The sequence below is a fragment of the Polistes fuscatus genome, unplaced genomic scaffold (assembly GCF_010416935.1).
Source record: "Polistes fuscatus isolate 324 unplaced genomic scaffold, CU_Pfus_HIC Scaffold14, whole genome shotgun sequence".
Lineage (NCBI taxonomy): Eukaryota > Metazoa > Arthropoda > Insecta > Hymenoptera > Vespidae > Polistes > Polistes fuscatus.
Genome location: NW_025113042.1, coordinates 2,671,148 through 2,685,730, shown reverse-complemented (window position 1 = coordinate 2,685,730; position 14,583 = coordinate 2,671,148). Strand labels below are relative to the sequence as shown.

Here is a 14,583-nt window from a genome sequence, read left to right as displayed (position 1 = left end):
CTATTCCAACGATGATCTGAAACAGAAATAAAAACAAGATTATATACACCATTGTTATTAGAACATTATTATAATTATTGAGAAAATGTTTAATATAAAAATTAATTTACCTTTTATCTTCAGTGATGAATGCATGATGGGTATCCTACCCTTAGGATGACGATGAGCACACATTTAAACAGAATAAAAGAAACTTACGAAGTTTCTTTTCCCGAAAAAACGAAACTTTTACATACGGCGAACAACACTGACTTTAATTTCCGACTTTTAATATCTTTTTTAACGATGCAACACACGAGTACTTCATTGCCTACGCGCTCGATTGCAATGATGTTCTGAAACAGAAAAAGAACGAGAACAATTAATATCATCATCTTAATAAAAAAACCATTGGAATTATCATAAAAATGTTTGATAGAAAAATATACTTACTTTTAGTCTTCAGTGATGACTGCAGGATGGGTATCCTACCCTTAGGATGACGATGAATAAAATAAAATAAAAGAAAAACTCTGAAAAGCTGAAACATACTAAAAATTATATTACATACAATTAAATATTACAACATATTTCCTGAAATCATTCCTGAAGGCATTGCACACTTTCAAAGATATTTTATCATAAAGAATCAATATAAATTTAAGCAATATTAATTGCCTTAATCTCATTACTTGTATAATATTACATACAAGGTATGTAATGTTATTTAAAATATTAATTCAAAATTTTTTAAGTTATAATATATAACACAATAAAGAGTAATCTAAAAAATAAAACTTTTTTACACTATTCTATCTAATGAGAAACTTTTTAAAGTATTTAATGTTAGAATGTAGAAATATTAAACGTTTGATAACGTTAGAAATAAAATCAATAATTAGTTTAATACGTCACGTTCGTTAGATCCTTACTCGTTGGAGGACGGAAGGGGAATGGTGATCTCTCTGTGTATATCTCGTAGAAGTATCGATTGCTCCGTGCTCGACTGTTTACATTTTCTTTTCGGCTGTCTTTCTTTTGTTTTCACCTCGAGTATTACCTACAAATATACATACACATTCATAGTTGCTTGTAGGTGAATGTTTTGTTTTCTTTCTCTCTCTTTCTCTCTCTCTCACTCTCGTTCTCACTCTTTCTATACATTTCTATATGGCTTAAAAAAATAATAACGCTTACCTCGATGAATATGAAGATAAAAAAGAGTAAACACAATTGTTAGACTGAGTATATGTATTCATGCTGGACTCTCCTAATGCTCGGTACCTAAAAAAGGAAAAAAAAGTTACATTAGTATAACATAAAGAAAATCAAATATATGAGTGTATGGGTAAGAGCTACCTATACTTATGCATATATGCCTGTATGTGTGTGTATGTGACAGGAATCGAATTTAATACGAAATACGATCTTTGAATACATAATTATGAAAAATAATTAATTAGAGCATCATTAAAAATGGTAGTAAGTATCGATACCATGAAAAAAGCTGGAATTTAGAAGAAATATTGTTAAGTAACATTGGTGAGATTTGGCGGCACGTCGAGATATATCGATGTTACATTCTCACAGATATCTATCGAACTTTTCAATATTTCGTTTTGAAAACACTCACGTATAAAAATCTTGCTTATAGCTATCGTTTCATATACAATAGAAAGATATACGCAAGAAAATATTTTTTAATTACCTGAAAGTAATAGGACGCCATAGCTTTTTCACGATCTTCTGGACGAACGCAATGGAAATAACGATGATTGGTTAAACAACTTGTCTTGTATTTTAGATGTCACGTGATCATATAGAAATAAATAAAATAATATGATATATAAGATAATTATCAAATTATAGAGGGGAATATCTTATAAAGCCTAATAATATGATTTAGATAAAGTCATTAGAAAAGTATTATTTATTAATTGGTCGAAATTAGATGAATATTTTCTTACTTGCAAATTCAAATTGATTCCTGTTTTTTATATACGCACACAAGCTTATTGTCACACCTACGTAATTCATCTTTCTTCTTCTTCTTCTTTTTTCTTTCTTCTTGATCACGTTAGTCAAATTTGATATTGTAATTTATTTATCAAATAAATAAAAAATCAATTGTTTTATTATCACATATTCGACGTTGTCGAGTTGATTTGACTATTCGAGTTGTATCTCGCACGCACCTAGTGAACGTCTGGTATCGAGAGTTTGGGCTACGCTAGCGCTCTCTTGATTCCGTTACATAAACTAAATTGTACTATGCGTATTCCTTCTCCTGTTAGTATTTTGTGCACGTGTTATTAAAAATAAGTGAATTGTTTATGTGATAAAGATTCTTTTGGAAAAATTTTTAACAAAATGGATCCAGCATTGTTGAGAGAGCGGGAGCTCTTTAAAAAACGAGCCCTATCTACTCCAGCGTAAGTCTAATAATTTATTTTATTCTCTAACCTATATTCTACCTTTCCAAATACTTTCTTTATAGAAATTATTTCTTATACATAAATGTTATATAATATTGAAATAAATTACATAAAAAAGTATATTATATACAAATTTATTAATAAGTAAATTTATCTATAATTTATACAGCATTGAGAAGAAAAAGAAAGAACAAGAGAAAGATACCATTCGAGATGATCCGCACAAAAAGAAACCGAAGCCATCCATGGTTTCAACTGGACCAAAATTGGATATGGTCAACTACAAAACCATGACCGGTAGTACGCAGTACAAATTTGGTGTTTTAGCAAAAATAGTAAAACACATGAAAGCAAGGCATCAAGACGGTGATGATCATCCGTTGACGTTAGAAGAAATTTTAGATGAAACTAATCAACTGGATGTAGGATCAAAAGTAAGGCTTTTAAATTATGTTATTACATTTAACATTAAACTATGTTTTGTGAAAATTAATTATTTAATGCGTTATTAAAGGTGAAAACGTGGCTTCAAACAGAAGCGTTGCTAAAAAATCCTAAAATAGATGTGACGCAGGATGGTAGATTTGCATTTAAGGCTATGTATAAAATTAAAGATAAAAAATCTTTGTTAAGACTTTTAAAACAACAGGATTTAAAGGGATTAGGTGGGATCTTATTAGAAGACATACAAGAAAGTTTACCGCACTGCGAGAAGCATCTAAAGGTACGGTTAGTGGCATATATTTTAACTAATAATCTGCGATATGTTCTGTGAGATTTTTTTTTTTATAGAGTTTACAAAATGAGATATTACTCATAACGCGACCGCTTGACAAAAAGAAAATAGTTTTCTATAACGACAAGACAGCGCAGTTTCCTATCGATGAGGAATTTCAAAAATTATGGAGAGCTGTAGCAGTAGATGCAATGGATGATCAAAAAATAGATGAGTATTTAGAGAAACAAGGAATTAGATCTATGCAAGATCATGGTCCGAAAAAATTAGCACCTGTTAAAAGAAAGAAACCAAATAATAGGAGAAAACAATTTAAAAAGCCGAGAGACAATGAACATTTAGCAGATGTTTTAGAAATTTACGATGACACTAAATAAATAACGAATATCAAATTCGTATTATCTGTAAATATAATATAATTGTAAAAATGATAATATCGTATATATAAAAGACTATGGATCTTAAATCTAATAGGATAAGATTAACATATCGCTTCGCCGCTATAATAAATAAGTAAAATATTTATTTCACATTTTCTTATTGTAAGTACAAAATAAATATATAGGTCAATCGTTAGAATCTGTAACTCTTACAAACAATTTCTTGTATATATGTTTGCGCTTATATAAGATCAGCCTTTTGAAGCCTAATCAATGATTTATAAAATCGTCAATTTATTAACACTTTAATAGCTTTTTTTCTTGTTTATAATAATGTACCGATAATTTACTTTAGGACGTCGATGTTTTTAGTACAAACCACTACTTATACTTTCGATAGATTTACGAGCTATACAAAAATATACAGCTTTTTATAAAAAACGTATGTTCCAGAGTAGATTTTGAACGAAAAAAATAAAAAGCTGGTATTGCGTAAACAATTTATCGATAAAAAAAATACGACCGTCAAAGTGTTAAGAAGTAAAACGAATTTAAAAATTTGTTATTCATTGAAAAAAGATAACTTTCTTTACAAAAGCACGCTATTAAAATTAGCGCACGGTAGAGCTGTACATGTTATTTGATATAAAATATTAACAGTATGATACAATCTTTGGCGCCTGATTTTCTTATCGACTCGTATAAAATAAGTCTACTTTCATCTCGTGTAGTCTTTTTCACTCTTTCTCCCTTTCTCTCTCTCTCTCTCTCTCTATCTTACTCAATTCTGCGCAGTCAATAAAAAATCCTATCCTATTAATTAAGTCAAGATAATTAATTAATTAATCCTTGGGTAAAGCGGAGTCGCTTTTACCCCTGGAATATGTTCTCGTAGCTTTGCTACCAAGCATTCTGTCGAGCAACGATTGTTTGTTTCTTCTTCTGGCAGCAAGAACTTCACGACACAATTCGTGAAACGATTCGGCTACTTGGACGACCTGTGTAATTTAGATTATCGATTGATTTTCAAAGAAAATGGATAAATTTAATCGATTGGAAATAAAATTATACCTGTTCTGCTGCGCTAACTTCGCTGAACCAACATTCAAAATCTTTAGCCAAGATTTCCCCCTCTTCCGCGCTGACCTGTCTTAGGTGAACCATATCAGCTTTGTTTCCAACCATAGCAAGTGGCATGGCAGCTTCTGGATCGGCTACCGCTAATGCTTCTTTTGCTTTTCTCACGAAATTGAAAGAACCTCGATCAGTTATCGAATAAACTAAAAGCAAACCGTCCGCCCACTGCAAAGTTTCCATCGACGGCATTTCGTCGTCGCTCTGTAAAATCGGTACCTCGTTTTAATATATGTAAATGTATATACGTGTTTAATCTTAACATTTCTACGATTACGTATAAACTTTCACAAGTATTAAACTAAATTTATCAATGATACGAAATACGTGGTATAATATTGAGTCTGAATAAAAGAAAAGAAAAAGAGAAAAATTACCTTCGGACAGGAGTCCAAAATTTCGAAAAGAATTGGTTCCCCATCTACGAGCACTTCGTGTTTGTATCTGTTTTCTGTAAAAAAAAAAAAGAAAAAACAAAAGATAATGAAATTTGTTCGTTAGTACGATGATTAGAATTTTTAGTTGGATTGTATTACAGAGAACGGATAACTTATTTTCTAAATTAATGTGACGAAATAGTTCCTACTGATGCAAGTAAGTACTTTGTCCAGTGTCCACGTATTTGTAGAAAAGGAAAAATGTTCTTCCTTCGAGTATCAACCTCGCATTAGTACCCGTCCTGTCTAGTGTCAAATTCGTCTTTGATAAATTTAGACCAGACGCGGTCGGTGGAATGTAAAGAGGGATAGAAAGAGATAGAAAGAGAAAGAGAGAGAGAGAGATAGAGTCGCGGTCTTAGAAACAGTTACAGCCGTTGGCAATACTTCAGAAAATAGTCCATTCTATTGTCACTTAGAAAATCAATGCTTAGTTTTATTGTAATAATATTGTATAAAAAAAAAAATGATAAAAAATAATATAAAATTGAAACAAAAAATTCTTACCAGATTGATGATCGTATTCTCCGATATACCGCCTCGTTAAAAACCTCACTGTCAACGCTGTAAAATATAATGAAAACGTATGGTCAGGATCGATGTTTACAGTAAAGAAAATCGAAAACGAATTTATACGTGCAGTCTGGCCTGTTTTTCAATGTCATAGACGATATGAAAACGAACATTTCCGTCTAACGTTTGTTTCTCATTTGGCAGATGGCTTTCTTAGCGTTAACAGTGATATTGGATCATCGTCAAATTTCTACTATTAAGTGGATCTTTTTTCTTTTTCTTTTTATTCTTCTGTTTTTTTTTTTTTAGACACTATATAAAGATTTAGTTTACGAATACCGTCATTTAAAGAAAAATTCTACAAACATCATAAATTGTGTTTTAAGAGGATATATATTCGAAGGAATATTGTAAAATTATTTGATATGAATGACGAGTAACGTGCAAAATGTTAAGAAAATGAAATCAAAATAAAACGAAGAATGACTCGAATCGATATTTTTATGATCGCATTACATAGTCGAGTGTGTATTTTATGTGTATGTATGTATGTGTGTGTGCGTAACCAACGTATACAATGTCGATAGACGCGTAACACAATGCTGCATTTTTTCTATTGCAAGTTCGCTTTTGCGTTTCACCGATGATACGCGTATTTATACAAAATGCATGTACTCTATATATATAAACGACGGCTGATATAACGTAACCTTTTCCGTGGCAAACGAGTTCGTTACGTGTGTCAACTAAGACATATTTCCTCTTTTTCTCTCTCTCGAGAAAGAGGATGAGTATGAACGACGAGTTCCACCTGACGCTTTTCGAGTTGGGAGCTTTTAAAAGCATCGACGAACGCCTAGTACTTACTTAACTTCACTCATCTTTTGCATTATTTTATTTTTATTTGATGTTAGATGAATAATGATGTATCGATGACCTTTTTAAAATCAATCTTAGATTTATCCAATTGTTATTGTAAAATATCAAAAACTTAATGATACGTTTTATCAAAGAAAATTAATCAAATTATCTCGCGAAATTTAACATTAGGTATGTATGTATGCGTATTCAAATGAAAATCTAGAAGATAAATTAACACGATGAAGAACAATCCTTTCGATAATTCGATTTATCGAATTGTAATTGTACTATTTAACGTAATTTCTTTTTCTTTTTTTTTTTTCAAATTATTTACATTACAGATTTTTATTCGATGCGTGTGTGTGTATGTTTGAATGATAATTTATGCGAAATTTGTTTAATTTCAATGAACGTGTGTCGTGCGTTTGCTCTTCGTTTATCTCGATATCTCAAGCTTGAGGAGAAAGAAGAAGCAGAGACCTAGTGACCCGCTTCGAGGTATACCACACTATTTTTACCTCGAACTCGAACCTGCCGCGGCGCCACAAAACCTTGCACGAGCGTTACGTTAACATCGAAACGGTGCGGCGCCTATTCATCTGGAATCAGATCAGGTGACAGCTTCGCAATTCGCCAGTATCAACAGATTCGTTCCTTTAACCCATTCCATCGAATTATTATCTCAGATTTTATACTATCGTATTCGAACCCCTTTAAGATTGAACATTTCTCAAATTCTTACTATTATTTCAAAACTCTTCATCTGTAAAAAATGTTTCAAACGTTATTATAGATTATATAAAAGTAATATCATTGATTATAGCTTTGTATCTGCCTTAATAAGAAAAAAAAATGAAAGACATTTATTACTAACTGATTGAATTTTTCAAAGTTCAAAGCTCGCATTTGCCACAAGGACGACCATCTACTTTAAAGATAAAGATTTGTAAGAGTTCAAATATCGTAGGATTTCTGTTGAGGAAAGAACGTACAAGTTCAGGACTTTAGTTCTATACGAAATACAACATTTTAAACGATAATTCAAAATCGATCGAGGTTGATTTCCAAGGTTTCTCCATTAATAAGAAGATTCGTGAAGAGAACGCAGACGGTCAACTACGTTTGATTTATTTCATAATAAATGAGTTTTCATCGTTCATCGTTGTATGCATGTAAAATGTAAAGCACGCTGACCTCACTCAATAGACACATACATTACTATAGCAAGAAATTCATGTACAAGTGAGGAAAGATATAAATTTTATTGCAAAAAACAGAAAATACACTTTATTGTCAGAGAAATATGCGAGACTAATTATCTTATCGCTTATATCAAATTTTACTACTTCGCTTATAATGAAATGAGTATTTTTGTAATAAAATTTATATCAATCTCAAAGAGATTTAAATAATCCTAAAATACGTTTCTGCGTATGAAAATGAAAAAAAGATATTGTATATTGTATATTGCAAGAAAAAAACGATTGTTTTAAATTGAATAACGAGAATTGTCAAATATTCCTGTTAATCGTTGCATATTATTGTAAATGTTTACACCATATCAACTAAGGTTTTATTGAATTATTTGACAAACCTTTTAAAATTCGTTCGGATTCGGAAATAACACATTATAAATAGAAGAAATGGCAACGATACGAGTAGAAGAAGAAGTAACGGTTGAGGCGAACGATTATTTACTCGCCTACCTGTCTTTAGCACGTGCCATTACCGAAAATACACCCGGGTTGGCTGCTCTCAGGGTCCTCAAAGCTATCACGGCATGCTTCTCTCGTTCTAGCTAACGTCGTCTTATGTTAGCAAGGGTTTTCGTCGCACTTGCACTTGAATCTTCTCATCCTCTTTCCTATTTCCCTCTCCCTCTCTCTCTCTCTCTCTCTCTTTCAAAAGAGAGAAAATTACGATCGAGTTCAAAACCTTAGATATATATCTCACATGTTCACGAATCCTCTTAAAAACGATCAATATTTGCTGACCAAAGAGAAAAATATTTTTAGAATCTTCTTCTTCTTCCTCGTCTATTGCAATATTCTTTTTCACTCGTTAGACAAATTGTGATAATAATTAATTTAGTTGGAAAACTCAGACATCCTTCAACTCAACATGTTTTCCGCTATTAGTCCAAGGTCTTCCGCATCGCGCCAAATTCTTAAACGACCGTATCGTCATCGTTTTCATCGTTATAGAAAGCTTCATCAATTCTCTCTCTCTCTCTCTCATTTCATTTTAGATTTTACTTGTAGAAAATTAACAATATTCGAAGAATCGTTTAAAAACTACGTTTCAACGTTTATCGGTTAGTTAATAGTTTCTCATTCTCTCTTTCTCTTTTTGTATGTATATGTGAACGCATGTGTGTGAGTGTGTGTGTGTGTACTGTATTTTTGATATTACAAAAGAGTACACATATGCACACGTTTGTACGCTATATCGTCGTTTACTTAATTATTACAAACAAAATTAGTTTTCCTACTCACCACTTTTTCCAACCCCTGGCGCTCCGATAACGGCCACCTTTACTTCGCACAGCGAACTCTTTTTCCTTCGAATACCCCTAATTGCATTTGACGTCATGCTCCGTGCACTCGTCACTGCGGACAAAAAACAAAAACAAACGTATGACGATGGAAACATGGTAAAGTGTACGGAAAGCTTTTTGATATTTCCATTAAATAATGTTCATTTAATATAGATTTGAGTGGTCATTAATTAACATAGAAATAACGCGTATTATCAAACGAAATTATTTATATTTTCAATAGAAAATAATATTTGTATTAACTGCGAACGTATTTTATCCGATTTCGAGTGAAATCTTTTTTTTTTCTTTTTTTTTTTTCAAATTTGCGGAACGATTTTTACGATTATTACATTTGACTAGAGTGTATATAAAACAATTTAGATGGAAAATAAGTAAAAATAGTATTGTTAGTAAATGAAATTTGTATTGATTTTATCGTCACGTTCGTATATACGGGAATCGAATTCGTTTTATCGACGTTTAGTTCGTATCTTCGAACAAGAACGAGAATGAAAATGAGAATGAGAATGAGAATGAGAGAGAGAGAGAGAAATAGAATGAGTGAAGAATAAGAAGAGGAAGATCGTATCGATGACATTTCATACGATGTGCTAGATCCCATTTAAGAGACTATCATCTCGTCCTTCTCTTGGTATTCTGTATTTCGACCCATTTACAAGATGTTTCGTGTCTCTCTCTCTCTCTCTCTCTCTCTCTCATTCCTTTCTTATTCTAAATCAAAACGGAAGCAAATTCAAGAAGAGAATCACGCGAACGCATTTTCTTATTTCTATTTCTCTTTTCATTTCTCTTGACTTCTCTTTCTTATACGCGGGATAGTTTAAACACAGCAATTCTGTACTCTCAGGGCGACGCTCTGCCGGCCATTTTAACGACGTAGGGTAAAACGAAGGAGAACAAGAAGAAGGAAAAGAAGAAGAAGAAAAATAAGAGAAGAAGAGGAGGAGGAGGGAAAGAAGGAAGAAAAGGGGCTGATGTAGGGGAAAGCAATTGGAAAAAATAAGAGAGAGAGAGAGAGAGAGAGAAAGTATGAGAGATTCGATGCGTTACATTAATAGAACGCTTCGCACATGTCTCGAGGAATCTTGAGAATTCGTTTGGTCGTTCAACAATGCGATGTCTCACGAGAATATCATTCCCCGGAAATTTATAAGGGTATCTGACTCTCTTCTATCTTTCATATTAGATTGCCAAATCATAAAGTCTAAGACAATAGAAAATAAGGGTAGGGAGAATAATAATAAATAATTAAAAAGTTACGTTATTATATGTTATATTAATTATATATATATATATAAAACAAATATATATATATATATATTTGTTTTTTAAATGATAAGTATATAGGTGTTTCATTGGAACGAGATATATTATTGTAACGTTCATTGATCATATCTACAAATTAATATTATAAAGAGTTATCAAGTTGAAAACATTTCACTTATATATATATATAAACGAGAATACAAATCAAAAATAGAAAGCAAAAACAAAATAATCGATCAGATATTCGTATAAAATAGAAAAAAGGTATGGTAAACTAGAATGCATTGAACAAAAATTGATCATATGATATAATACAAAATAATAATTACATATGAAAAGGTGAAAAAATAAAAATTTGAAGACAGGATGAAAAGGACACATTTTGAAGAATATCTTTGAAAAAGAAGGTAAATAAAATTGGAAGAAAATGATGATCCACTTATTGGAATTCTTATATTTTCTTTTTTTTTTTTTTTCTTTTTTTTTGTGTGTACAGCAATCCATTACAACCATAACGATAGGATCTTAACGTAGGATATATAAGAACATGGTTATCTATTTTCAAAATCTTTCTTCCATTATCGCTTTTATGTTCTCGACTGAAGTAAAGTAGATTTTCCGTGTTCGCGGGAAAAGTTAAGTTCACGCGAGCAGTAGTAGTCTCGCGTTTTCTCTTTCTTAGAGATGATATCGCACGTTCCCATTCTTCGGGGCCCCAAGCAAGAACTCGCGCGATCTTGGCAATGGGCCAACGGATCTAAGGAAATTTAGTATCGCACGGTAGTCGATTCCGTGATTCATGCGCCGAAAATCTCTTAATATTTGGAACAACGACTTTTGACTCGATTTGACCGTCCGAGATAGATCAGTGCCGATAAACTCGATTTCAAACGATTCACCATTACGTTTTCATCAAAGATCTTTAAATCGATGACATATATACACACATATATAAAAATTTGTATCGATTATTAAAAGCATATAATAACATCGTAACGATACTTTATTCGAACATTGATATTATTATCAATCATGCTAATATATATTTATTCTGAAATTTTATTATTTCAGTTTAAACTTACCTTGTACTTTGTATTATCCTTTGCTCTCGATCCTGTCACGCGTTTAATTATTGTAATGTTCAATGAAATTTTCTCTCTCTCTCTCTATCTATCTATCTATCTATCTCTCTCTATCTATCTTTCTCTTTCTTAACTTAGAATTAGATTAATCGTTGTTCACAATAAATGTTGACGCAAATGTGGAATTGTGATTTGAATGAAGAAGATAAAGTATATCTTTCGTAGGAATATCGTGTAAGAACGCACGTGCAATGTTTCGATCAGCGAAAGTAGATCCTCTCTCTCTCTCTCTATTGATCTCAATCTCTTTCACGAATCGTTTGAATTTGGTCGCGAGATTCAGTAGCGTGTCACGTGTTTCCTGACAATTCCACGAGGACGGTGTTCACGATCCGACGCGGTTCTTGGCCTCCGCACGACTGTCTCGGCCCGTTTTCTCTCTTCGTTCGCTCGTTGCTCGACAGACCGACGTCCTTTATTGCTCTTAAGCCACGAATACTAGCCGCGCGATAGCTTACTTCCGGTAACTCGAGAGAGACAGAGAGAATCAGAGAGAGAGAGAGGGAGAGAACACGCGAGTAATAGAATCAACCCTCTCAACAATTCAAAAGCCCTCAACAAATGAAACTTTTTTTCAATCTCGTCCCAACATTTTTCTATTAAATTTACGTGAATTTTCAAATAGATCATTGTCAGGATATTTGTTTTCGAAACTTATTCGACTCGTTTTAATAATTTAAAAGTATCAATTTTCTAAGACGTTTAAATTTGGCAATCAGAAGTATTCTAATATGATGTGATTATTAAAATCAATGTTTGATTTAGATCCATTCGTAACACACGAACGAAATCTTGCTCAAAACTTGACTAAATGTTTGCAGATACTTTTTTCCAATCGATAATTTCAACGATATGCGATATTTGTTATTAATCGTACGAGTCAGTTTTCAGTTAACAGAGTTTTTTACTGTTTTCGGGATGGATTGTTATTTTTACTTAACGTCGATTTATAATCATGATATAACAAAGTATTTTTAGATAACAAGAGTGTGACAATTATTTGTTATTATTTAGTTTGACATAAAAATTTGATGATCCTAAAGAAAAACGAAATTTATTCGGAAGTTTCTCTTCCTAAGTCAAAGTTTTAATTTCTCGCGCCTGTGTTCGTTGGTAAAGAAAGATTCCACGTTTATCGGCAGCAATTCGTTCAGCTTCGCGTTTCTTGCTCGAAGCAGAGCCACTCGTTCATGATATCGTTCACTTTTTCGTCAATTTCTTCCTTTCCGACCATTTTTCTTCCTCCCCTTCCTCCTTCTTCTTGTTCTTCCTTCTCTGATTTTGAGATACGTTGACAGGTTCCAGGACATCCTCCAAAAATCCACTTTAGTGCACACGATAACGAATTTCCCGAGGGATCTGAATAATAATCGACAATCCGATTCGTTAATCTTCGTTTTTTTTTTCTTTTTGTTTCTTTCAAAATATAATTATTTTACTTGATTCAGTTAGTTTTATTCAAGAGAATCGTCATTTACGTATTATAAAAATAAGTCAATCGAAAAGAAAAATAACATTTTATCGTTCGAGGCCACGTTTTACGTTTTACGTTCACCTTGTATATTCTCAGTCCTTTTTCTATTTTAACACATTGTACGGAGGTTCTACGTTATTGCAGGATTTTTAGCCAATTGTTCGATCACTCGTTACGATTGTTTAATTTTTAATCTTATCGATACTTAAAATATGCATACTGGATGAATCTGTTTAATTTCATTATTTAATATTATCGATAATTATCAACCGACGTAAAATGTGTTAAAAAATCATTACAAATGGTTTATTAAAAGATAAGAAGAATAATCGTAGTAGATTGTTCATACATTAAAAAAGAAAAAAAAAAGAAGAAAAGAAAAGAAAAGAAAAGTTATTAATCTTATAGGAATGATCGTCTATTGCGTCGTATTCTCGGAGGAAATAAAATTTCACTGGAAGACGAGCTATGATATCCTCCCATCGACGTACTCATCGTCGTTGTTTCCTCGAGGTTTCTTTTTTTAGAAAATTTCATTCCCTTTTCTATTTCATTTCCACATTGCGAATTCTCGTCATCCGCTTCCGCTTCTAAACTCGTATAGGAACTTTCGTTGTAGGACATTTCTGGTATCGTATCACCGTGCATTTGTCGTATTCCTAAGATTTTTCTTTTACGAATGGTATCTCCTTTCAAATCTTCCATCGATCTTTCATTCTTATTCGTGAAAAATTGATTGTCACCGACTATTTCTTCCTGATAAGTCGATACCTCGGGAACGTTTCGATCAAACCTAAAACAATAATGTTGATCATTGGCTTCAAAATTACAAAAATAATATATATTTGTTCGTTGATTATTTTCATTTACCTGTCGTTCGATGATTCGTAATAATTTAACGATAAATTCTGTAATAGAAAACAAATAAAAAAGTAATATAATCACAAGTTCTTAACGTTAGTGTTTTAAAAATATAATCTTGCAATAAGAATACAGAATAAAATCAAAATATTAACCGAATCATTCGGTTCACAATCTTCCGCGTATCCAACGATAAATTTTTGTTTCGAGTAAGGAACATCATTTCGATGATTAAACGCACGATCAATCATCATCTGATCATCATTTTCCTTTTTTAAACGGACAGAATACATGTCACGCTTTTGTTGATATTGATTTTGTAAAAAGGGTGCTAACTCGAGACAAGTTTTCAACGTAACATCGTTTGCCATCATTTCACGATAACGTCGATGATTTCGACGATGATTTAAATATTTTCCTTCCAGACCACGAATATAACCTCTCGAACGTGTTACCATATTCTCTTGACACCTGAAATATAATATATCGTGTGTGTATATATTTTCTCAATTATTATTATTATTACAAAATTATTTTCTAAACACATTAACGTTCAATAAATTCACCTAGACGATCTTTCGTTCGTTTTATTTTTCTCGCCGTTTCGTCTTCTCGAATGATTGTTTAAAAATGTACGCCTCTTAAATTTCATCTTCTTCCCGTAATCACTTTCGGTAGCACGTAGGGTAAATTTTAATCCATCGGCAATGAGATCGATCAAAAAACAGCAAGCCTTTCTTACGTCTAACAAGAATATATATATATTTATTTGTAGGAACATTTGCGCGTCATCCTGATCAATAAA

General features: G+C 32.1%; 2 protein-coding genes across 2 annotated transcripts; one reads left to right on the top strand and one right to left on the bottom strand.

Moving 5' to 3' along the window:
- The first annotated feature begins 2,217 nt into the window (after positions 1-2,217).
- Positions 2,218-4,200, top strand: LOC122514143 (general transcription factor IIE subunit 2). The gene is made up of 4 exons (XM_043630806.1): positions 2,218-2,411; positions 2,584-2,848; positions 2,929-3,138; positions 3,207-4,200. The coding sequence occupies exons 1-4, from the start codon at positions 2,350-2,352 to the stop codon at positions 3,525-3,527; spliced, it is 858 nt and encodes a 285-aa protein (XP_043486741.1). The 5' UTR covers positions 2,218-2,349; the 3' UTR covers positions 3,528-4,200.
- A 91-nt stretch (positions 4,201-4,291) lies between these two features.
- Positions 4,292-11,621, bottom strand: LOC122514144 (ras-related and estrogen-regulated growth inhibitor). The gene is made up of 6 exons (XM_043630807.1): positions 11,384-11,621; positions 8,971-9,084; positions 5,609-5,665; positions 5,042-5,115; positions 4,602-4,868; positions 4,292-4,528 (listed from the first exon to the last, which is right to left on the bottom strand). Exons 2-6 carry the CDS (start codon positions 9,065-9,067, stop codon positions 4,373-4,375), a joined length of 651 nt encoding a protein of 216 aa, XP_043486742.1. The 5' UTR covers positions 9,068-9,084; positions 11,384-11,621; the 3' UTR covers positions 4,292-4,372.
- Positions 11,622-14,583: the final 2,962 nt, after the last annotated feature.